Source organism: Molossus molossus, unplaced genomic scaffold, assembly GCF_014108415.1.
Source record: "Molossus molossus isolate mMolMol1 unplaced genomic scaffold, mMolMol1.p scaffold_m16_p_4, whole genome shotgun sequence".
Taxonomy (NCBI): Eukaryota; Metazoa; Chordata; class Mammalia; order Chiroptera; family Molossidae; genus Molossus; species Molossus molossus.
In genome coordinates, this window is record NW_023425377.1 from 45,510,451 (window position 1) to 45,535,871 (window position 25,421).

General features: G+C 36.0%; 1 protein-coding gene across 1 annotated transcript in view; it reads right to left on the reverse strand.

Annotated features, from left to right (window-relative positions):
* Positions 1 to 25,421, reverse strand: part of ADAMTS19 (ADAM metallopeptidase with thrombospondin type 1 motif 19) — a 316,590-nt gene that overhangs the window by 190,050 nt on the left and 101,119 nt on the right. Inside the window, exon 7 of the mRNA XM_036241047.1 lies at positions 10,673 to 10,716. Coding sequence (XP_036096940.1) covers positions 10,673 to 10,716 — 44 coding nt within the window. The remainder of the gene's footprint in view (positions 1 to 10,672; positions 10,717 to 25,421) is intronic.

The window sequence follows — 25,421 nt, forward strand, 5'->3', positions numbered from 1 at the left end:
ACAACTATATGGCAACAAATTTGACAATCTAAGCAAAATGGACAAATTTCTAGAAACACACAGTCTCCCAAAACTGAACCGAGAAGAGATAGAAAACTTGAACAGACCAATAACAACTAAGGAAATTGAAGAGGTAATCAAGACTCTCCCAGCAAACAAAAGCCCAGGCCCAGATGGCTTCACAGGGAAGTTTTACCGAACATTCAAAAAAGAACTAACACCCATTCTCCATAAACTATTTCAAAAAATTCAAGAAGGAAGACTTGCAAATACGTTCTATGAGGCCAGTGTAATTCTAATTCCAAAACCAGAAAAAGACACTACAAAGAAAGAAAACTACAGGCCAATATCCTTGATGAACATAGACACCAAAATCCTGAACAAAATACTAGCAAATCAGATCCAGCAATACATCAACAAAATTATTCACCATGAACAAGTGGAATTCATTCCAGGGATGCAAGGCTGGTACAATATTCGCAAATCCATAAATGTGACACACCACATAAACAAAATGAAGAATAAAAACCACATGATCATATCAATAGATGCTGAAAAAGCATTCGACAAAATCCATCATCCATATCTGATAAAAACGCTCAGCAATGTGGGAATTTACGCATCATATCTCGACATAATAAAGGCCATATATGAAAGACCTACAGCCAACATTATACTCAATGGGCAGAAACTAAAAGCATTTCCTTAAAGAACAGGAACAAGACAAGGATGCCCACTTTCACGACTCTTATTTAACATAGTACTGGAAGTCTTAGCCACAGCAATCAGACAGGAAGAAAAAAATAAAAGGGATCCAAATTGGAAAGGAGGAAGTGAAACTGTCATTATTTGCAGATGACATGATAATATACCCTAAAGATTCCATCAAAAATCTACTAGATTTAATAAATGAATTTGGCAAAGTAGCAGGATACAAAATTAACATCAAGAAATCGACAGCATTCTTATACACCAATGATAAACTCACAGAAAGAGAAACTGAAAAAACAATCCCATTTACCATAGTGCCAAAAATATTAAGATAACTAGGAATAAACTTAACCAAAGAAGTAAAGGATCTCTTCACAGAAAACTACAGGACATTGAAAAAAGAAATAGAGGAAGATATAAAAAAGTGGAAGCACATACCTTGTTCATGGATTGGAAGAATTAACATCATTAAAATGTTCATACTACGCAAAGCAATCTATAGATTGAATGCAATCCCCATCAAAATACAAATGACATATTTCACAGAACTAGAACAAATACTTCAAAAGTTCATATGGAACCAAAATAGTCCCCGAATAGCCACAGCAATTTTGAAAAAGAAAGACAAAGTACGTGGGATCACAATACCAGATATCAGCTTATACTACAAAGTGACTGTAATCAAAACGGCCTAATACTGGCACAAGAACAGGCATATAGACCAGTGGAACAGAACTGAAAACCCAGAAATGGACCCAAGGCAATATGCTCAATTAATATTTGACAAAGGTGGCAAGAGCATACAGTGGAATAAAGACAGCCTCTTTAATAAATAGTGTTGGGAAAATTGGACAGCTACCTGGAAAAAAATGAAATTAGACCATCAACTTACACCATACACAAAAATAAACTCAAAATGGATAAAAGACTTAAATGTGACCCGTGAATCCATAAAAATTCTAGAAGAAAATGTAGGCAACAAAATTTCGGACATCATACGGAGCAGAACTTTCACTGATACATCACCTAAGGCAACAGAAACAAAGGAAAAAATGAACAGATGGGACTACATTAAACTAAAAAGCTTCTGCACAGCAAAAGAAACAATCATCAAAATGGAAAGGCAACCCACTGTATGGGCAAACATCATTGCCAATGATATATTAGATAAGGGGTTAATTTCCAATATATAGAGAGTGCTCATAAAACTCAACAAAAGGAAGACAAAGAACCCAATTAAAACATGGGCAGAGAAGCTGAATAGACACCTCTCCAAACAGGACATACAAATGGCCAGGAGACATATGAAGAAATGCTCATCATCACTAATCATCAGAGAGATGCAAATTAAAACAACAATGAGGTATCACCTCACACCTGTCAGAATGGCCGCCATCAACAAATCATCAAACAACAAGTGTTGGCGAGGGTGTGGAGAAAAGGGGACTCTAGTGCACTGCTGGAGGGAATGCAGACTGGTGCAGCCACTATGAAAAACAATATGGTGGTACCTCAAAACATTAAAAATTGAACTTCCATTTGACCCAGTGATCCCGCTTCTAGGAATATACCCTAAGAAACCTGAAATACCAATCAGAAAGAATATATGTACCCCCATGTTCATAGCAGCACTATTTACAATAGCTAAGATCTGGAAACAGCCCAAGTGTCCATCAGTAGACAAATGGATAAAAAAGTAGTGGTACATATACACAATGGAGTACTATGCAGTGGTAAGAAAGAAAGATCTCTTATCCTTTGAGACGACATGGAGGGACCTGGAAAGTATTATCCTAAGTGCAATAAGCCAAGCAGAAAAAGACAAATACCACATGATCTCACTTATATATGGAATGTATTGAAAATAACAGTCTGAGGAATACGGTAGGCCCAGAAACATGGAAGTAGGGCACAGACTGACATCCCTCAGAAGAGGGGACGGGGGGATGGGAGGAGCTAAACCACAGAACTATATGCATGTATGCATGACCAATAGACATGGACAACAAAGCCGGGGACGGGGCGGGGGTGGGGTGTGGAGGGAGCTGCCAATGGGGTAAAAAAGGAGAATCATCTGAAACAAAACAATAAATAAAAAATTTAAAAAAAAATGCATCCACTTCTTGTTTCTAATTTAAAAAGAATGTTTTTAAGGCTTTCATATTTTTATAAAAGATACTTATTGACCTGTCCAGTTTGGCTCAGGCATTGGAGCGTCGGCCTGCGGTCCAGAGAGAGCCAGGTTCAGTTCCTGCTAATGGCGTGTATCTCAGTTGCCGTTTATCCCGGACCCTGTTTGGACATGCGGGTGGCAGCCACTCGGTGTGTCCCTCTCACGTTGATGTTTCTCTCTCTTTCTCTCTCTTCCTCTCTCACCCTCCCACCCTATCTGAATAAAAAATGGAAAAATGTCCTCGGGTGAGGAAAAAAAAGATGCTATGTATTCTTTTTGTTTGTTTGTTTTTTTATAAATCTCTTTAACTAGGTTAGTAAGGTTCCCACTTTGTCCTGGTCTGTCAAAAGTTTTTAACATGAATGTGTTTTGAATTGTGTGAAAGACATTTTCCTTACCTGTTGTGATGATCATGTGGTCTTTATCTTTAACTGGGTTACACAGATACATTTAATGATTTTCTAAGGTTAAACTACCCCTGCGTATCTGTAATAAACCTCGAATAAAAGAACCCTACTTGGTTATTTTAAAAATACATCGTGAGATAAAATCTGCTTATATTTGATTTTGAATTCTTCTTAGTGGGAATGGCTTATTATTTTTCTTTCTTATACTGACTTTAAGATTTGGTAAAAAATTTATATGTTTTTATATCCATACCCGAGGACATTTTTCCATTTTTTGTTCAGATAGAGTGGGAGGGAGAGACAGGAACAGAGAGAGAGAGAAACATCGACGTGAAAGGAACACATCGAGTTGCTGCCACCCGCATGACCGACCAGGGCCGGGGACAAACTGTAACTGAGGTACGTGCCCTTAGCGGGAACCGAACACAGGTCTCTCTGGACCGCAGGCCGACGCTCTAACCGCTGAGCCAAACCGGCCAGGGCTTGTTGCCTTTTTTATATACGTATTTATATATCATGACGCAAATTTTTATTTTTAAATCTAATCCCAAACTCTATACCAGTACTTAAAACTAACTGTAGAGTCAGAATTGTTGGCCTCACAATCTAAAGATTTGAGAACACTATGTTTCTTTATTTCATCTCTGAAAGTGATTTGAGGGGGTAATTAGTTATTGCAAAGTATATGTTTTTCTATGGCTGCTATCACAAATTATTACAAATTTAGTGCCTTAAACCCCCAAATTTATTACAATTCTCTCTGTCAGAAGTTTGACCAGAACTCACTGGCTAAAATCAAGGTGTCACAAGGCTGTCCATCCTTTCTAAAGGTTCTAGGAAGAAATCCAGTCCTTGCTTTTTACAGGCTCCAATACCATTGTTACTTGGGGCCCACTCCCTCCATCTTCAAAACCAGTAATGCCAGTTGTTGAATCTTTCTCAGGTCACAGCTTTCTGTGCCTTTAGTAATCACAGCGCCCTCTGACTCTGAGGTCTCCCACTTTTTAGGACGCTGTAATTACATTATATGTAGCAGGATAACCCAGAATAACCTCCCTATTTTTTTCTAGTTATAAGTATTTTTTTTACTGTTTTTTACAGAAAGGAGTGGCGAGCAGGGGGAGTTAGGAAGGGAAGAGACAGAGAGAGAAACATTGAAACATCGATCAGCTGCCTCTCACAGGTGCCCCAACTGGGGATCAAATCCACAACCTGGGTATGTGCCCTGACTGCGAGTCAAACCCACCACCTTTGTGGTGTACAGGACAACCCAACCAACTGAGCCATACCAGCCAGAGCCCTCCCTATTAAAACATTTTTTTTTCTTTATTGATTTTACTGTTTTTTACTGTTTTCTTTATTGATTTTAGAGAGAAAGGGAGAGGGAGAGAAAGACAGAAACATCAATGACAGAGAACATCGATTGGTAGCCTCCTGCATGTCCCCCCACTGGGGGGCCCACAACCTGGGCATGTCCCCTGATCGGGAATCAAACCAGTGACCTCTAGGTGCATGGGTCGACGCTCAACCACTGAGCGACACCAGCTGGGCAAGCCTTCTCTATTTTAAGGTCACTTGACTGACAGACTTACTTTCATCTGCAACTTTTATTTCCCTTTGCTATGTGACCTGACATATGCCCAGGTTCCAGAGATTAGGGCATGGACATGTTTATTCGTAATTATTCCTTACAGAAAGTAAGGTAACTTCACTAGAATACTGGTATATAAGTAATTGCCACTTCCATCCAGAATTATATTTTATTTCTCCTGAAATATAGATATTATCATAAATCATAGTTTATCCAACCTAAGATTTTAAAATTTTTCATTGAACCATGACACAATTATAATAGGCCATTAATTACTAAATGAATCTCAATTTCAGGAATGTGAAAAGGTAAACATACATGTTTTAGTACTGATACTTTATTGATTAAAACATTTAATAGAATATTTTTCTTCCAGTACTTAGATACCTACCTACCAATCTAACAAACTATCTACCTAACATGAAAGAAAAAAGTGTGATCCGGAAGGTACTTTTCACCCTCTAAATAGTTTTTTTAAATATAAGTTTAATAAGTAAGTACAACTTAACAAGTAAAACATGTATTTATAATATCCCCTGACACTGTTGTAGCCCAACTCATTTACAATGCACTTCTTGCCCAGCCAGCATGGCTCAGTGGTTGAGCATCGACTCTTGCACCACGATGGTCTCCGGTTCAGTTCCTGGTCAGGGCACATGCCCAAGTTGTAGGCCAAACCCCCAGTGTGGGGCATGCAGGAGGTGGCCAGTCAATGTCCTCTCTCATTAATGTTTCTATCTCTCTCTACTTCTCACTTCATCTCTCTCTAAAAACCAATAAAGGAAAAAAAATTTAAATAAATATAATGCACTTATCTTTTGCATCAGTGAATGAGCAAAATATCTTATTGTTTCAAAATTAAATGCTGGCAAATAACAGTTATTTCCAAGTTTATATTTGCCATTTTTTGGTATCTTTTAATTTACATAATTTCATTACATAAATTATAGAATTTCATTCTCTAACTTCATTCAAAGATATTTTTCTCACCTTGAGTGTTCTAGTTATATTTTCCTCTATAATACAAATACATCATGTTATAAAGGAAAGCTGACTCTCATGATAGTAAGATCTGAAGCAGAGGCCAGCACCACTATTTATTAAGAGTAAGGCTGGGCAAACTTGTAACCTCCCTACAGGAAATAAAAGGAAGTGATAAAAACTTGTGCATACTGAGTGCCAATTAAAAACTAGCTGCTTTTTGCTAGTGTCAGAGTTTCACAACATTCTGTGAAGTCGGTAATATAGCCTGTATTTTTGAGCCAAATGAAATGTGATACTCTAATACAATCACAGAAAAGTCCATAACAATATATAGACACTAAACTCCACAACCAAGGAGAGTGGTACTAGGATTTTCTCTATTTATTCATAAGGGATTTAGACATAAAAGAAGTAACATTGGAAAATTTTACATGTTAATTATAAAATTTTGGCTTTATACAAAAATAATAATAATAAATAAAGGTGAATAATCCAAACTTCTAAGGTACTAAATGATGTGTCCACAGTCATGTAAGTAACAGTACAGCTCTGATTTAGATCTAGATCTAGTCTAACTTCAAAATTCATGCTCTGGCCCTGGCCGGTTTGGCCCAGCGGTTAGAGCGTCGGCCTGCGGTCCAGAGAGACCCGGGTTCGGTTCCCGCTAAGGGCATGTACTTTGGTTGCAGTTTGTCCCCGGCCCTGGTCGGTCGTGAGGGTGGCAGCCATTCGATGTGTTCCTTTCACGTCGATGTTTCTCTCTCTCTCTCTCTCTTCCTCCCTTCCACTCTATCTGAACAAAAAATGGAAAAAAAAATGTCCTCGGGTGAGGATTAAAAAAAAAAATTTATGCTCTGTTTTATTTCAGAGTTTTCTTCATCTGTAAAGTAATAATAATAATAAAATTAGAGAGTTCAGATTTTGAAGGAATTAAATGAGATAATATCCATTAAAGTGTGGCTCAAACCACAGTGCACAGCATAAATCTTACCACTGCATTTAAAATATAGGCATTCCTAAAGGGAATATACACAATAATATTGTAATATCTATGTCTGGTGTCAGATGGGTACCAGACTGATCACTTTGTAAGGTATATAAATGTCTAATCACAATGTTGTACACCTAAAACTAATATAATATTTATGTTAACTATAATTGAAAAATAAAAAAAATTTAAAGATATGGTATATATACACTATGGAATATTATTCAACCATGAGAAAAGAGAATATTCTGTCATTTGCAACAACATGGATGGACCTTGAGCACATTGTGCTAGGTGATATGAGTCAGAAAGACAAGTACTATATGATATCACTTTTATGTAGAACCCAAAAAATAAAATAAAATATATAAAAAGAGAGAGAGATAAGGTAGTTACCAGAGAATAGAGGTGGGAGAGAATAAAATGGTAGCTACCAGACTGAAGGTGTTTAAGGGTACAAACTTATAATGAACACTAAATGAGCCATAAAGATCTAATGTACAGTATATTGAATATAGACAATATTGTACTAATAAGTATATAATATAAATGTTACAATACCCATTGTAGAATATATAAATGTATCAAAGTAACATGTTGTACAACATAAATCTGCACAATGGATTTGTCACATTTATCTAATAAAAAAATTTCTCTTCTCCAAAAAATAAATAAAATATAGGCATCTCTCTCCATTTATAACTCAACTTAATGATATATATTCAAAGCTTTTAACTGCTGGCCTTCCTCTCTCATTATGTCCAGAAACTAGGGAAACTGTCATGTTAAAGTTATCATTCAGGCCCATATTATTCACAGTAATCAATACTAAATCTACAACTTTCCTTTCTCCTTTCTCTCTTTCTGTATTTTCATTGTAGTATCCGAAATGAAATGGGCTGACTACACATGAGTAATAGAAAAAAGAGGAAAGAAGATACACACTGACTTAAGCATCTGACAAAAATATAACTCGTAGTATTACACAAAGAGACTTAAAAATGTATGTCAATAAACATTTTATTGATTTAAGCCCTAAATCACTTTTTGTTTGTTATACTAGAGATTGAGAGCTGTCAACATGATCAGTCAGCTATCATGTCTGTTAAATCTTTCGAACAAGTCACAGAACCAGTTACCAGCACCCTCTTAATAATAGTGGAAATTTTTGATATTGCCCCATATTCTTCTTTTCTTATAAATGCATATATGAATGTCAGAGAAGATCTATGCCTTAGGCTGCAAGTTACAGAAATAAAAACCTTAAATTGGCTTAAATACTAAGTATATTTATTGGCTCATGCATTCAGAAGCCCAGAGATTAGACTGGGCCCAAGGTTGGAGAATACAGGGATTCAACAAAGTAATCAAGGAGAAAGGCACCTTTCCTCTATCCATTCTGCTGTGTGAGTTCAGATTCATCCCAAGGCTGGTTTCCTTGGTGATTTGATTATAGCTTCCTTGTATACATCCAGTGGGGACATATATGAGCAAGCTTTACTCATGAAAAAATGTTCCTCTCTTTTGCTTAATGAGGTAAACACTGGTGAGAGGTCACATGCCCCAACTGCAGCAGTGTCATTTGCTTACAGGTTTAGGGCTGAGGTCCTGGATAGGCATCATGACCCATCACTAGAGGAGCGTCATTTCCTGCATGGCATTGTGGATGCACAGATGCATGGATGATGGGTGGCAACCACCATGCCTATTTCTCACAAATGTTTATAAATCTTCTCAAATTATGTCCCTAGGCATAAGCATAGTCCATGTAACAAATTTTTTTTGTCAGCATGAGGATTGGGATAAAGAGACTACTCTTCTGACTTGGTTGTTATAAGTCTTCATTTTTTCTCTCCTGAAGAAATATTTCATATTTTTACTCTGCTCAAGACTAAATAAGAGAAAGACCCTTGTCTTATATTTGGGCTGAGAAAAAAAAATGCCATAAGACCTAGAGGAGAAAACTAGAATTTAGTGATGCCAGAGGTGATCTTAAGAATCTAAGCACACAAAAATCCAGAGAGATCTCAGGAAGGGCACTGGACTTCCCACATCCTGTGTTACAACAAGCCCTCAGTGGGCAGGACTAAGAGAGCTGGGGACTGACTACACCACTTTCCTGATTGTCCAAACACACCAAGATACTTCATTAATCAAATGTACTTTAAACCAGAAAATAAGTTTCATAGATAATATACATCACAAATGTTATGCTATTTTCAATGAGCAGATTTAGCAAGATGGAAAACATAGTCACAATCAAAAAGAAAAAATGGATTTGCCTCACATTAGTACTTGCTTACTTAGTCCATGAGCCCAGGCTATAAAGAAGCATAATTATTGAAGATACTGCTGATTTCTCTCAGGCGCTCAAATGAAGCAACAAATTGGTCTATATTAAAGAAGGCTTTTGGGGTAAGATAGTTGTTTAAGTGGAGAAAAGGTCATTATTTTGAGACATGCTTTATTGGTTATCAAAAATGTCCATACTTTAAAAAAAATTATATTGATTTAATTTATGAATATCCAGGCAAAAAGTGAAGAAGAAAACTGCAGGAAGCAGGTAAATGAGTTAACATTAGCAAGAGCATCCCTAAATCAAGTCAGCTTTTCCTTAGTTGTCCAGCTCTTTTTATGCTTAAAGTCCTTCTGAACTAAACATTCCTTTGACTCCATCATCATCTGCTTTATTTTTTTGTAACTATTTTCCACATATTATCTCAGGTTTTAATCATCGAGAAGATTGATGAAACTTAAGTTAATGAACTAGTTCGAATTATTTTTTTAAATACCCATACCGTTTATTCTGTTTTTATCCCTTTTCAATTGTTCATCTTACAAAGAACCTCAAGATGGTTAAGGTACTTATTACCTGTGGAAATGAACCCCACATTATGGCAAAACCAGATTATGACTCTTACATATGCCTTACCAATAATATCTTATCATATACAACTATATGACTTAAAACTGTATTTATAGCTAAACAGTTTATATCTATATAGCTATATATATTAATAGGCAAATTTATATGGATGCATTTATATTAGCATATATATTCTCTCAAACTTGAACTGTGGTTTTATGAATTCTATTGGCAATATGGCTAGGTTTTAGAAATTTTAGATATCTAGGACAGAAATACAGAAAATTTGCTACTTCATGTATAGAAAATTGTCATTAGTCATGCAAATTAAATGGACTTTCTTTGACTGCAAATAACTTCAAGCATATATAACTTAAAAACATATCTTTTAGTTTTAAAAAAGTAAGTCATACTGTCAGTATATTTTGCCTCTTTTGCCTTGGTTTACCAATAATAATAGAATTTTATTAAACTCAAGTGCAAAGCTCTAAGAAAATAACCCTCACCCAAGGAAATGTTTTTACTGATTTTAGAGAGAAAGGAAGGGAGAGAGAGACAAACATCAATGTGAGAGAGAAACACATCAGTTACCACCCATACACACCCCAGACGGGGATTAAACCCAAAACCTAGGTATATGCTCTGACTGGGAATCGAACCCACAACTTTTTGGTGTACTAGACAATGCTCCAACCAACTGAGTTACCTGACCAGTGCTCATTTTATTTTTAAAACATAGTTTAACATTTTATCAAATATAGTGTATACATATCTTTAAGCTGTTTCATTAATAACTGAAGTGTTGACAAATGATTAAACATATAGGCTGAAAATATATCTCTCTGACATATTCTGTTAAAAGCAACACTCCAATAATTTTCTAAATTTAAGCAAATAATGTGTTCAAAGTACTCAGAACTCCTCAAAAGTGTAAAAAATTTTAGACACTTACCAACAGTATCACATGGTTCATCTTTGTGTACACAGAAATCTTTCCTAGAAAGAAAAATATAAAAAATAAAAATTTCCGCAAATAATAGACTATGTGACTCATTTCAATAGTTGTGTAAATAATAAACTACAATCTTTAAATCTAAGAATTTAATAAAACTGAACATTACATTAAATAATTTTTAGTTCTAAGAAAATGTTACCCTTTTTGATAGACAATAATTCAAAAGTAAAATTCCATCTTGTTTTGATTTTTACAGGATTTCATTTGTTTTTTTTAATGATAAAAAAATAGTATTTGGTACTGAGACATGGCTTCCTGTATGAAAAATATTATAAAATCTCTACTTCACATGACTCAAAAATAATTTCCGGACTGAAGATTTAAACATGAGAAATACAATTTAGTCCGGCCGGTGTGGCTCAGTGGTTGATCATCGACCCATGTACCAAGATGTCACTGGTTTGATTCCCGGTCAGGACACATGCCCAGGTTGTGGGCCCGATCCCCAGTGGGGACATGCGGGAGGTGACCAATTGATGTTATCTCTCATCGATGTCTCTCTCTCTTGCTCTCACTTCTTCTCTCTCTAAAATCAATAAAAAATATATAAAAAAATTAAAATGATTGCTTCTTTAAAAAGAAATACAATTTAAAACAACATAAAATTTTGTATCATCGGATTGGCAAAATTTTAAAAGAATGATAATTTTTCTAATAGGGCATAAAGAATTTATTTTTTTAACATAGCTTGGATTTAACCATGAATAATATTTTATAATTTGCTCTTTATTTGACTACTATATCATGGAGAGCATTCCACAGCAAAGTATAAACTTCTGAGGCACACTATCTGAAAGCAGAATTTCTAGCACTTATAAATATAGACTAGAAGTCTACAATCACCTTGTTCTTTTTCCATACACTTGCTTTCAGGTTAATCTTTTTTATTGAGTTATAACTGGCATACATCATGGTTTCTGGTTAATTTGAAGGTTATTTTTGTCTGTGTACTTCTACAGTCCTACCCAGATGTCTATATACCGATTTTGTTTTTATTTATCTTCTTTGGCACCGGTATGCTTTTCAATAAAAAGATCCATGAACACATGAAAATTCTTATAATTTTCTATTTAGTTAATTCCTTTCACATTCTCCTACTCTCTTCTCCTGAAACTCCTTCAGGTGCATGTCTGTCCTCATTTTAATGTCTGTAACTCTCAAGCATCGTTTTGTATTTCCACCTCTTAACCACTCTATGAAGCCTTCTGAGAGAATTCCCTGAGATCTATCATGCAATCCTCTAGTGCTCCCTTCCACTGTACCTAATCTGATTTTCACCTAATAAATTCATATTTTAATTACAAATACACTTTTTATAGACGTTTTTCCTCAATTTTCAACTCAGTGGTTCCTTTTCCTAAACCATCTTATTCTAATATTTAAATTTTTTTGTGTTTTTCAACATCATATTATGCTTTTACAATTCTTGTCAGCTTTTATTTTTAATTCTTTTTTTCTTTAAATTTTGTTTTATATAAAGGTATTCATATGGCATGAATATAGAAAGAATCTCTGCACTACCCCTTAATTTTCAGTCATGTCCTGTACTGTTTACATTGCAAATTAAAAGTGTAAAAAGATCTTTACATTATCATCATACATAACTGTGACTTAATTTATATTTTATTTCCTTTTATATTTCACTCTCTGTCAATTTTCTATTGAATATTTTTAACTTCTGCTTTTCTTGAGATTGTATTGTTTACCTAAGTTCTTTCTTTTTGTTTTTTTTTGGGGGGGGGGTTTGTCTAGTCTTTTTTTTTTTTTAATTAATTTTTGTTACAGATGTTTCTCCTTTTTCCCCCACTGAATCCTCCCCTCCCCCCCCCTCCCTGCCCTTTCCCCAGTTTGTTGTCCATGTCCACTGTTCATGCATACATGCATATAAGTTCTGTGGTTTATCTCTCCCCCTCCACCCCCTCTTCTGGGGATTGTCAGTCTGTACCCCACTTCCACGTCTCTGGGACTACCCCATTCCTCAGACTGTTATGTTCATTATATTCCACAAATAAGTGAGATCATATGAAACTTGTATTTCACTGTTTGGCTTGTTTCACTTAGGATGATACTTTCCAGGTCCCTCCATGTAGTCTCAAAGGATAAGCAATCTTTCTTCTTACATCTGCTTAGTACTCCATTGTGTATATGTACCACAGCTTTTTTATCCATTCGTCTACTGATGGACACTTGGGCTGTTTCCAGATCTTAGCTATTGTAAATAGTGCTGCTACAAACATGGGGGTACATATATTCTTTCTGATTGGTGTTTCAGGCTTCATAGGGTATATTCCTAGAAGCAGGATTACTGGGTCAAATGGAAGTTCAATTTTTAATGTTTTGAGGTAACACCATATTGTTTTCCATAGTGGCTGCACCAGTCTGCATTCCCACCAGCAGTGCACTAGAGTCCCCTTTTCTCCACACCCTCGCCAACACTTGTTGTTTGATGATTTGTTGATGGTGGCCATTCTGACAGGTGTGAGGTGATACCTCATTGTTGTTTTAATTTGCATCTCTCTGATGATTAGTGATGATGAGCATTTCTTCATATGTCTCTTAGCCACTTGTATGTCCTGTTTGGAGAGGTGTCTATTTAGATTCTCTGCCCATTTTCTGATTGGGTTCTTTGTCTTCCTTTTGTGGAGTTGTATGAGCACTCTATATGTATTGGAAATTAACCCCTTCTCTGATATATCATTGGCAATTATGCTCTCCCATACAGTGGGTAGCCTTTCCGTTTTGATGACTGTATCTTTTGCTGTGCAGAAGCTTTTGAGTTTGATGTAGTCCCATGTGTTCATTTTCTCCTTTGTTTCTATTGCCTTAGGGGATGTATCAGTGAAAAGTCTGCTGCGTATGATGTCTGAAATTTTGTTGTCTACAGTTTCTTCTAGGATTTTCATGGATTCATGAGTCACATTTAAGTCTTTTATCCATTTTGAGTTTATTCTTGTGTAGGGTGTAAGTTGATGGTCTAGTTTCATTTTTCTGCATGTAGCTGTCCAATTTTCCCGGCATCATTTATTAAAGAGGCTGTCCTTACTCCACTGTATGCTCTTCCACCTTTGTCAAATATTAATTGAGCATATTGCTTTGGGTCCATTTCTGGGTTCTCTGTTCTGTTCCACTGGTCTATATGCCTGTTCTTGTGCCAGTATCAGGCTGTTTTCATTACGGTGGCTTTGTAGTATAACCTGAAATCTGGTAATGAGATCCCTCCAACTTTGTTCTACCTTTTCAAAATTGCTATGGCTATTCGAGGTCTTTTTTGGATCCGTATGAACTTTTGAAGTACTTGTTTTAATTCTGTGAAGTATGCCATTGGTATTTTGATGGGGATTGCATTGAATCTATAGATTGCTTTGGGTAATATGGACATTTTAATGATGTTAATTCTTCCAATCCGTGAACAGGGTATGTGCTTCCACTTTTTTATATCTTCCTCTATTTCTTTTTTTAATGACCTGCAAATAGGTCCTTTATTTCTATGGTTAAGTTTATTCCTAGGTATCTTAATTTTTTTTACCACAATGGTAAATGGGATTGTTTTCTTAGTTTCTCTTTCTTTCAGTTCATCATTGGTGTATAAGAATGCCATCGATTTTTTGACGTTAATTTTGTATCTTGATACTTTGCCAAATTCATTTATTAAGTCTAGTAAATTTTTGATGGAGTCTTTGGGGTTTTCTACGTATAGCATCATGTCATCTGCAAATAATGAGTTTCACTTCCTCCTTTCCAATTTGGATCCCTTTTGTTTTTTCTTCTTCTCTGATTGCTGTGGCTAAGACTTCCAGTACTATGTTAAAGAAGAGTGGCGAAAGTGGGCATCCTTGCCTTGTTCCTGTTCTTAAGGGAAATGCTTTTAGTTTTTGCCCATTGAGTAGTATGTTGGCTGTAGGTCTTTCATATATGGCCTTTATTATGTCAAGATATGATCCCTCTATTCCCACATTGCTGAGCGTTTTTATCAGAAATGGATGCTGGATTTTGTCGCAGGCTTTTTCGGCATCTATTGATATGATCATGTAGTTTTTATTCTTCATTTTATTTATGTGGTGTATCACGTTTACTGATTTGCGAATATTGTACCAGCCTTGCATCCCTGGGATGAGTCCCACTTGGTCATGGTGGATAATGACCAAAATGAAAGGAATCCAAATTGGAAAGGAGGAAGTGAAACTGTCATTATTTGGTGGATAATTTTTTTGGTGTATTGCTGGGTCCGATTTGCTAGTATTTTGTTCAGGATTTTGGCGTCTATATTTATCAGGGATATTGGCCTGTAGTTTTCTTTCTTGTAGTGTCTTTTTCTGGTTTTGGAATTAGAATTATGCTGGCCTCATAAAACGAGTTTGTAAGTCTTCCTTCTCCTTGAATTTTTTTGAAATAGTTTGAGTAGAATGAGTATTAGTTTTTTGAATGTTTGGTAAAACCCCCCCATGAAGCCATGCAGGCCTGGGCTTTTGTTTGCTGGGAGAGTCTAGATTACATCTTCAATTTCTTCTGTTGTTATTGGTCTTTTCAAGTTTTCTATCTCTTTCTGGTCCAGTTTTGGGAGACTATGTGTTTCTAGAAATTTGTCCATTTTGCTTAGATTGTCGAATTTTTTGCCATATAATTGTTCATCGTAGTTGTTAACAATCTTTTGTATTTCTGTAGTGTCAGTTGTTACTTCTCCTCTTTCATTTCTGATTTTGTGTATTTGGGTTCTCTCTCTTTGTTTCTTATTGAGTCTAGCCAAGGGTCGGTCAATCTTGTTCATCTTTTCAAAAAACCAGCTCTTTGTTTCATTGATCCATTGAAATGTTTTTTTTTGTTTTTTTTTTTTTGGTCTCTATGTTGTTTATTTCTGCTCTGAACTTTACTAATTCCTTCCTTCTACTTGCTCTGGGGTTTTCTTTTTGTTTGCTCTGTAGTTCTTTAAGTTGTGAGCTTAGATAGTCTATTAGACATTTTTCTTGTTTTTTGAGGTAGGCCTGTAGTGCTATGAACTTCCCTCTCAGAACTGCTTTCGCTGCATCCCATAGACTTTGTGTTGTTGTGTCTTCACTTTCATTGTTGTCATTGATTTCTTCCTTGATCTCCTCAGTGACCCATTCATTGTTTAGTAACATGCTATTCAGCTTCCATGTGTTCAAATGTCTCTGTATGTTCTTCTTGCAATTGATTTCTAGTTTCATGCCATTGTGATCTGAGAAGATGCTTGATATGATTTCAATCTTCTTGAACTTGTAGAGACTTAGTTTGTGCCCTAACATGTGGTCTCTCTTTGAGAATGTCCCACGTAAACTTGAGAAGAATGTGAATTCTGTAGTTTGGCGTGTAATTCTCTGTAGATGTCTATTAAATCCATTTGGTCTAGTGCTTCATTTAGAGTCATGGTTTCCTTGCTAATTTTTTGTCTAGTGGATCTATCCAGTGATGTCAGCGGGATGTTGAAGTCCCCTGCTATAATTGTATTGCTATCGATTTCTCCTTTGAAGTCCTCCAGAAGTTTTTTAATATATTTTGGTGCTCCTATATTGGGTGCATATATGTTTATCAAGGTTATATCTTCCTGTTGGATAGATCCTTTCAGTATGATGTAGTGGCCTTCTTTGTCTCTAGTTATAGCCTTCATTTTGAAATCTATACATCAGATATGAGTATTGCTACCCCAGCTTTTTTTGTCATTTGATTGGAAGATTTTTTTCCCATCCCTTCACTTTCAATCTATGTGAGTCTTTTGTTGTGAGGTAGGTCTCTTGTAAACAACATATAGATGAGTCATGCTTTCTTATCCAATCAGCTATTCTGCGTCTTTTTATGGGAGCATTCAATCCATTTACATTTAAGGTGATTATTGATATGTACTTATTTATTGCCATTTTTTGTTTAGCATGGTTCTATTTTTCTTCCCATTTCTCCTGCTTTTTTGCCTGGAGGCTTTTAGTAGAGGTCACCTGAAGACCCTTGGTTTCTGAGTTGCCTGAAAAACTCCCTCAGGTGCTCAGTGTAAGAGGATTTCTCAAGGGTGGGGCAGCTGCTGGTTGTTACTGGGCCTCAATTAACATTTCAATGGCCATCAGGTGGGGTTGAATCTCTGAAGGAGGGGCCTCCGCCTCTCCCCAGGGCCCTGGGAAGGAGTAAAATGACCACAGTCCTGCCTGGCAGCACTCAGCGAAAGCTCTTAGTACCCTCCAAAACTCGAGTGTCCCCACACAGTTCCAGTCCAGTCTGCCTTCCCTCTGCGGGAGCCCAAGGTGAGTGGCTGCTGCCAATTTAGCCTCTGTCTAGACTCTGCGTCATGGAGCCACCTGGGACTTTTAACCGGAGGGCGCTGCTTCCAGTCAAGGGCGTCCGCAGCTGTGGCACCAGCCGAGGGCTTTGCACTCAGCAGAAGCCCCAGGACTAAGCCGCGGTAGCGGGACACTGCCAAGGTGGCAGCAGCTTCCAGCAGTGTCCCCTGGTCCAGCGAGTCCGTGCGGCACCAGCCGAGGGCTTATCACACAGAATTCGCAGGACTCAGCCGGGGTCACAGCCGAGGCGGCAGCAGCATCCCGCCGAGTCCCCTGGTCACAGCCAGTCCGTGCGGCACCAGCTGAGGGCTTAGCAGGCAGCACAGTTCGCAGGACTCAGGCTGGGTCGCATCCGAGCCGGTAGCAGAAACTTCCTGCCGAGTCCCCTGGTCCCCGCCCAGGCCGCTGGGGACCATGGGCTCCGGGCCCCCTTTCGCGTCCTTGCAAGCCTACCATGATTGAGTCGGTGTCCCTGGTTATGTGGTCCTCCAAGGTGTCTTTAGGTTGCCCCTTCCTGATGATTTGCCTTTATTTTCATTGTAAATCCAGTTTGGTCCTGGGAGATGGTCTGTGTAGCTCCATTCACTCCGCCGCCATTTTTCCTCCCGTTCTATTTTTAATTCTTTATCATGATTCTTGGCTTTTACAATGGAAGATGTTGTCATTTCTGAGTTCTGGAATTCTACTGTGAACTCATTCAGTAGAACTCATTTATGGATGTCTTGTGTAGTATAAAGTTCAAAGAGGGCCACTGCAGAGCAGTTTTGCATAGGCTTTCACTAAGTGCTTCAAAGGCAGAATGATATTCATGATAGTGAATACCGGGGGTGCTGTTTATTCCTAACCTGGAATTATAGTTGAGATAGAATGCTTCCCGTTGACAACTTGTGTTTGTTTGCAGAGATCTTACCAGATCACATTTTCATTAAAGGTGTAGGTATCTACAAGTTCTGGCTGTATCTCATCATTTTAGTTCCACTTCCCCACTTTGCAAAACCTCATAGGTTTTTCTTCACCCAGGAGCTAAATTCAAGAACCCAGATTTTTGAGACCCTTTTTCAGGGCAGCAATCACATTAGCTAAGAAGCCTACTACCTTTTTTTTTTTTTTTTTTTTTTTTTTTTTGCCAGAGCCCTCTTTGTTTTTGGCTTAACTGTGCATATAAAAGGATTTTATTACATTTTTTCCTATAATTTCTATTTGCCTACGAATGGGAACACTTTCTGATCATCTAGTCAGCCAGATTATCACATAATTAAAGGAAATGAACCAATTTGTGATGAACCATATAGTAATTGAGCATAGTGAAACATATCTTTATTGTTAACATTAGATCTTAATATATATAGAAATTAGCCATATGGGTCTTATTCTATTATTATACTTTATACCATAAATCTAGTTTTACCAGACTCTTTAAAAGACTGCATAACTACCTAAATAAAATCTTCACAGTGACTGAAATTGATACTTAATATTTTTTTCAGATAATCTAAAGTGGATGATATAGTAAGAGAATATAAATGGCCCTGGATCATCCAAACCCAGTAGTTAAGATTTCTAGGGTTTCTTTCTTAACTTTCCTTTTTTTTTTTTTCTTAATCCCCCTCCCCTTTCCTTTCACTGTTTTTCTTGATGCCTGCTTCTTCAATTCTCCCTTTGATTCTAAGTACTACACAGAACCTTCTCCAACCATGAAAAAAACAACAATACTTCTGGTGCTCAACTTGGGCAAAGTTGGTTTCTGTATATCAAAACCAACACCAAATGGTACAGGAAAACACATTCCCCTGCTGGTATAACATATTTAGAGTCTGAATATAACTACAGATAAAGAAGAATGAAAAAGGCTTGCTGACATTTTTTTACCAGTAAATAACCAGGTAGTTAGCCTTTCTCTGCATCAGTAGATATAAATCAAATCTACTACAGGGACACCATGCCTAGAGTAAAGGTTGTTTATTGCTTAATTCTAGGGGTACATTTACATGTACCACAATGTAAATGGCTCCCTCTACTGTTGTGTAGCACGCAACCTACCTATACAATTGGATATGGTAGGATTCATGCCAAGTAATGGATCAGGGGAAGACTACAAAGATAAATAACATGGGTTTCTAATCTGAAGGCAAAGAAGAGGATGAACACAATCACAACTGTAATGTGATAAGGGTCCCAGGATCAGTGAGAAAGAAGCCTGGGGAATTGTATTAAATAATGGATAGGTCTATTTTGCAATCGACTCTGCCAGCAAATGGAGAGAGAAACGCCCAAAACAGATGATACTGAATAATATGGTAATGCAGAAAATTAAAGAAACACATAAAATCAAATCTTCACCTTACGGCCAAGAATCACTGAGTACGAAGTATATTCAGATGTAGAGGGAAAGGGATTTTATGTGCTTCCTCTAAATGTACAATACATCATATAATGCATGAGGCTGCAACATGACTATTTGACTTACATAATGTGAAGCAAGGGACTTCATCTGTAACTAAACAACATGATAAAACTATGACAAATGTAATGCTTATTGTCAAGGGCACTTAGAGTTCTTGACACAGCCAATTTCTGTTCACTTAGCAAACAAATGAATAAAGCACATTATTACAAAAAACACAAGGATTTTTATCCAAAAGCATTGGAAATACCTCTCAGTACAATTGACGAATGTCAACAGCATTTCAAAACTTCAGGATCAGACTATCATTCGCAATCTTCAATTTTTTTCCAGAGGACCACAATAATATATTCCTAATTTCATAATATTCAAAGATTTTTTGGGGGGCTGGGGGACTAGTTTGCCTGGACTTGTGATCATGTGAATTCAAATTCTCTCATTTTTGGCTCATGTTGGCTCAGTATGCCTGATGTCTGCATCATAGAGTTTCATTATGTGAGTTTATGGAAATGATACTGTTAGTCTTTGGCAACTGGGAAAGCCAATAAATTCTGCTTAAGTTCTGATTTATATTTTTAAAAATGAAATATAGCCTTTAATTTCCAAGAATGAAGATGCATCTGAGAATAAGTCTCATTGTAGAGTTTTATAGTGCCCTGGGTCATACCTATAAATGACTCATTCAAATATTATTCTATGATTTGTATTAAATTAATGTATTTCTGCCATTTATATATTTTATTAAATTTTCTATCATGCTTGCCAATGTCATTAGTTTGAAACTTTCAGAAGTACCATACATAAACCATAAGCATTTCAGTAAATAGGAAAGGCAAAAATACTGTTAACAAGATGAAATTCTAAATTAAAGGGTGTTTTCAAGAGACATAGACTTAGGACTTCTTCCTGATTTCAAAGAGAAATGTGTAAATTACACCAAGATCATAGATCTAACAAATGGGATAATATGTTTTGATTTTTTGTTACTATGATCCCACAAGCACTAGGTCAGCTTGAAACTATGTATTTCACTGTATCCACAGAACAATTTAACAAATATATTACTGCAGATAGGTTTGGGTTTATACAAATATTATTCATTTTAGTTGAAATCAAAATTAATAGCTGAGTTAAAATTTCTTCCTACTAATGTGTTCACATAACATACAACAGTTAATAATTATCTAAGATGAGCACTCACTAGAAATGAGACTGGATTTGAGTTTAGTTTGTCAAGTATGGGTAAGAACATGAAATCCATGGCAATTAAAATTTTTATTTTCACAGGTTCCTAGCAAATATAAATATCTGACCACCTTTACATTTAAACAAACTAAAAAGGGATTCTTCTTTAATTAGTCAAACCATTCATTTAGACTTTCCTGATCAAATGATGCTAAGTCATATAGCAATAAAACATTCCCTTTAGTGGGCTGGTTTTCACTATTATGGCACTGAAAACAGTGATATGGAGAAACAGTGACCCACCACATAAACCATATCTCCACAGGCAAAGACAGGGAGAATTATTTGTCAGTATCTATTAATACTTAATATGTGTATAGTCTTTGATAGATTTTTTTCTATTTTTAACCACAGATTTTATTCCCATTATTTCCTCCCACCGCCCCCCCACACACACCCAAAAAACCCAGAAGCAATCTATTAAGTCTTATTCTAAGTTCTAGTTATCAAGGTGCAAAAACTAAAGGTCACCATTTTTGCTAAAAGATTGAGAAGGTGCACAAAAATTTTTTCCATGAAACATGAAGTGGCCTAGGAAAACTGCAACAATGTTACCTACCAAAACGGCTTTTCCATTAGGTGTTTTGTTTTTTTTTTATCTTTATTGTTGAGAGTATTACAGATGCCCCACCCTCCACCTCACATTGCCCAAGTCATGTTTAGACAGTGACGCCTGGGTTTCTATCCATAACTAAAAGACACACTAGAAATAATACTGCCTTATTTTGTCTTATCTTTGAAAAACATAATTTGGGCATAAAGAGCACATATTTAGTCATATGGTAGTAGTTTAAGTTTTGAAAATCTGAGGATGAATAATTGTTTTATCAATTGACCTGATCCAGCAGATTGAGATTATAAAATATAGGTTGTTGTATGTTATCCTGGAGAATATTATTTAGAATAGTCTCATAAATCCCAGATATTATTCTTCAGTTCATTATTTTAATACTAGCCTATGGCTAAACATGAAGTTTAATTGCATTTTATGAGCATTTGACATAAGGAAGAAGATTATCTTTCTAAACGCAATAGCAAGTATAATTTTTTTTTTAATCCTCACTTGAGGATATGAGAAAGAAAGTAAAGGAGGGATGGAGAGAGAGAGAGAGAGAGAGAGAGAGAGAGAGAGAAAGAGAGAGAAATTGATGTGAGAAACATCAATTGGTTGCCTCCCATATGTGCCTGGGAGAGATCGAACCCATAACCCAGGTTTGTGCCCTGACCAGGAATCAAACCCTTTGGTATATGGAATGATGCTCCAACCAACTGAGCCACCCAGCCAGGGCATGAGTATTATTTAATCACCCTAAATAAATACTAGCACCTGTTTAAAACCATATATAGATAAGGATGTTTATACGTTTTTCTCTAAATGTGAAAACTCAGAAAGTTATACAAATATAGAATAGCTATATAAATTAGGACACTTATTTGCAATAAAATGTCTGCTCCTCCCTCCAAATGATATAGACCAACATGGTTATATCAGTTTCCCATTGCTGCTGTAACCAAATACCACAAATAATCAACAGGAACATATTATTTTATAGTTCTAGAAGTCTGAAGTCAAATATAGGTCTCACTGGGCTAAAATCAAGGTGTCATCAGGGCTGCATTCTTCCTAAAGGCACTAAGGTAGAATCTGTTGGCTTGCTTTCTCAGCTTCTAGAGACTGCCTGCATTCTGTGGCTTGTGGTCCTCCTACCATCTTAAAAGCCAGCAGTAGAGCATCTTCCAGTCTCTCTGACTCTGACCTGCTCCCTTTACATCTTTTAGGATTCTTGTGACTACATTGGACTCATCTAGAGTAATCTGAGATAATCTACCCATCTCGACATCCTTAATCACATTTGCAAAGTTCCTTTTGCCATGTAAGAGATCATATTCACAGCTTTTGGGGATTAGGATGTAGACAATTAATGACATGAAAGGACTTACAAAACATAGTATAGAGTGAAAAAAAAAACCAATAGAGAAAATTGTGTATAACATGAAACAATGTTCTTTTGAATATATACCAACTCAACACTGGTTACCATTGAACAACTTGTACGGTAAGAATACATTTATGCATTACTTGGGAATTATGCCTCAGTGTTTCCTAAAGAATTATTTAAAAACAAAAACAAGGAAATGTTCAGACTAGACTTTTAAGGGAAAATATGTATTATAAAATGGTGATATAAACGCCATGTATAATATTCTTTCTTCTATAGAAGAGTAAGGCAGTTGTTAATTTTATTATTTCTTGTATTTTCTTCATATAAATCACATAACTCTTTTTTTTTTAAGAGAATACCTGTGCTGTCTTGCTAGTAAAAACTAGCAATAAGGGAGGTAATGATGTTGAATGGTTAGTTAAAAGTGTGGCTTTTATTTCATCTTGCTTGAGAATACATGTTAAGCAAAATAAGTCAGACAGAAAAAGTAAGAGACCTTATAATTTCACTCATATGTGGGATATAAACCTGAAAGCAACAAATGAACAAACAAAAACAAATAAACAAAAACTCATACACACAGACATTTAAAAATATCAGAGAGAAATGGCTTGAGGGAATAGTATAGAGAAAAGGGAGTCAAATATATGATTATGGAAGAAGATTTGAATTTGGGTGGTGAGCACACAAGGCAATAGCAGAACATGTATCATAGAAATGTATAGTCAAAACCTATATAATCTTATTAACCAATGTCACCCCAATAAATTGTATTTTAAAGTATGGCTTTTAAAGCTTTATCACAGAAGACAAATAATACTGGATAGAGAAAAGATTCTCTTTTCAGAGTTTTGAAGAGAAAAATGGCATTGGAGATAAGAAATGAAATCATTGTCACAATATTGGTGGGATGAGACAAAACCTGCATGAAGAATATGAGCCCAATATTATACACATATGTATTTAGTTACACAAATATATAGAAAACAAAACTGAAAAAATATACTTTAAAATGTTACCTATAATTACTCCTAGGTAGTAAAATTACAGACTAATATTTTATTTTTATTTTTGTATTTCTCAAATTTCCATAATTTATAATTCCATAAATCAAATTATAATTACTATCCTCTTTAGTCTCAGAAGCAATATTTCCAAACTCTACCACTTTGAGGGATAGGAAGACAGATTTCATCAATCAAGAAATAAATATATAAAATCTTTTGTGGTTAATGCACTCTGGAAATCTAATTTGTCTCTATCAGAGTAGTGGTCACTGCAGATTAGAAGTTCAAATCAACCATATACAATAACTTATGTGATCATAAATAATGTGGATTGTATATGGCACTATAAATCCTTTCTTTAAAAATATAGTATTTAGTACTATATAAAAATAAAACATATTTAAGAACCTTGTCATACAAAATTATTGTAAAATATGACATAATTTCATGTTAAAAATTTTAAAATAAGGCCCTGGCTTGTTTGGCTTAGTGGTTAGAGCATTGGCCTGTGGGCCCGAGAAACCTGGGTTCAGTTCCCACTAAGGGCATGTACCTCGGTTGCAGTTTGTCCCTTTCACATCTATGTTTCTCTCTCTCTTCCTCTCTTTCCCTCCCACTCTATCCAAACAAAAAAAATGGAAAAATGTCCTTGGGTGAGGATAAAAAAAAAAATTTTTTTTACATAAGGTTTGCATGTTCCCTGGTAATCCAAATCATCTTCATTAACAGCAACATTTCTTACTCTATTATTTTTACAAAAGCAATTTATTAAAAAAACTTTTTGGTAAAGTTAAGTAAACTTTAAGATTTATTTATCTTATTCAAATAAAAATGCTTAAAATCATAAAAAAGATAAATTTTAGTATAAGCTGATTTATTAGAGTGCCCCCAAAACAAAGTGATTGAAAATGGCCATCTTTCCCAATTTATGCTGTCATTCTAAAATATCAAGAGGACTTCTATCACAGAAAATATGCATCCTTTCAAAATATATCTTAGCAACCCTAATAATGTAATTTGAATAAAAATAATTTAAACAATGTAATTTAACAATCCTAACAATATAATTTACAAAATTTTTAAAAGTTATGTATAATTTAAATAAATCTGAAAATTTAGCACAGAATTGAGAAAATATGAGGTAAGGTAATTGAATCTTAGTTGAATGCACGTAGACCTTTATTTTGCCTATAACCTCAGAAAACAATAACATATTTTTTCATCTATTAAGTATGATGCTAGTTATAGATATTTTGTGTGTATCTGTATGTAAATATCCTTTCATAGATTAAAAGTACCCTTAAGAATTCATTAAGAATTTTTGTTGATAGCACTATTCCACCACACATTAGAGATATCACTCCATTGTATTTCGGACTAATTTTTTTTCTAATGGGAAATAAGTCATTAACCTTAACATTTTTAACCTGTATAATGTATCTCTTTTCTCTGAAAAACTTTTTTTTTTTAATTCTGTATCTTGGACCTAGAGGAGAGGAGAAGATGCCAGCGGGTAGGACTGGAGGGAGGATGAGTGTGTGAGAGAGTGAGTGAGTGTGTGAGAGAGTGTGAGTGACGTGAAGGTGGATGACCAAACCCGAGCAGTGCAGAGACACAGAGCAGAAGGTTCCTATGCTGTGGATGGAGGGCAAGCTACCTCCATAAGCGGCTCTTCAGGGCACTTCTCCCTGCACCACAGAAAGGTCCCAACATTTTGGAAGATCTCGGGTCTTCCCTGGGAGGAGGCAGTGGGAGCGGCTAGGGCCCAGCAACCTGAGCCCACCAGCACACCTGGCACCAGCGGAC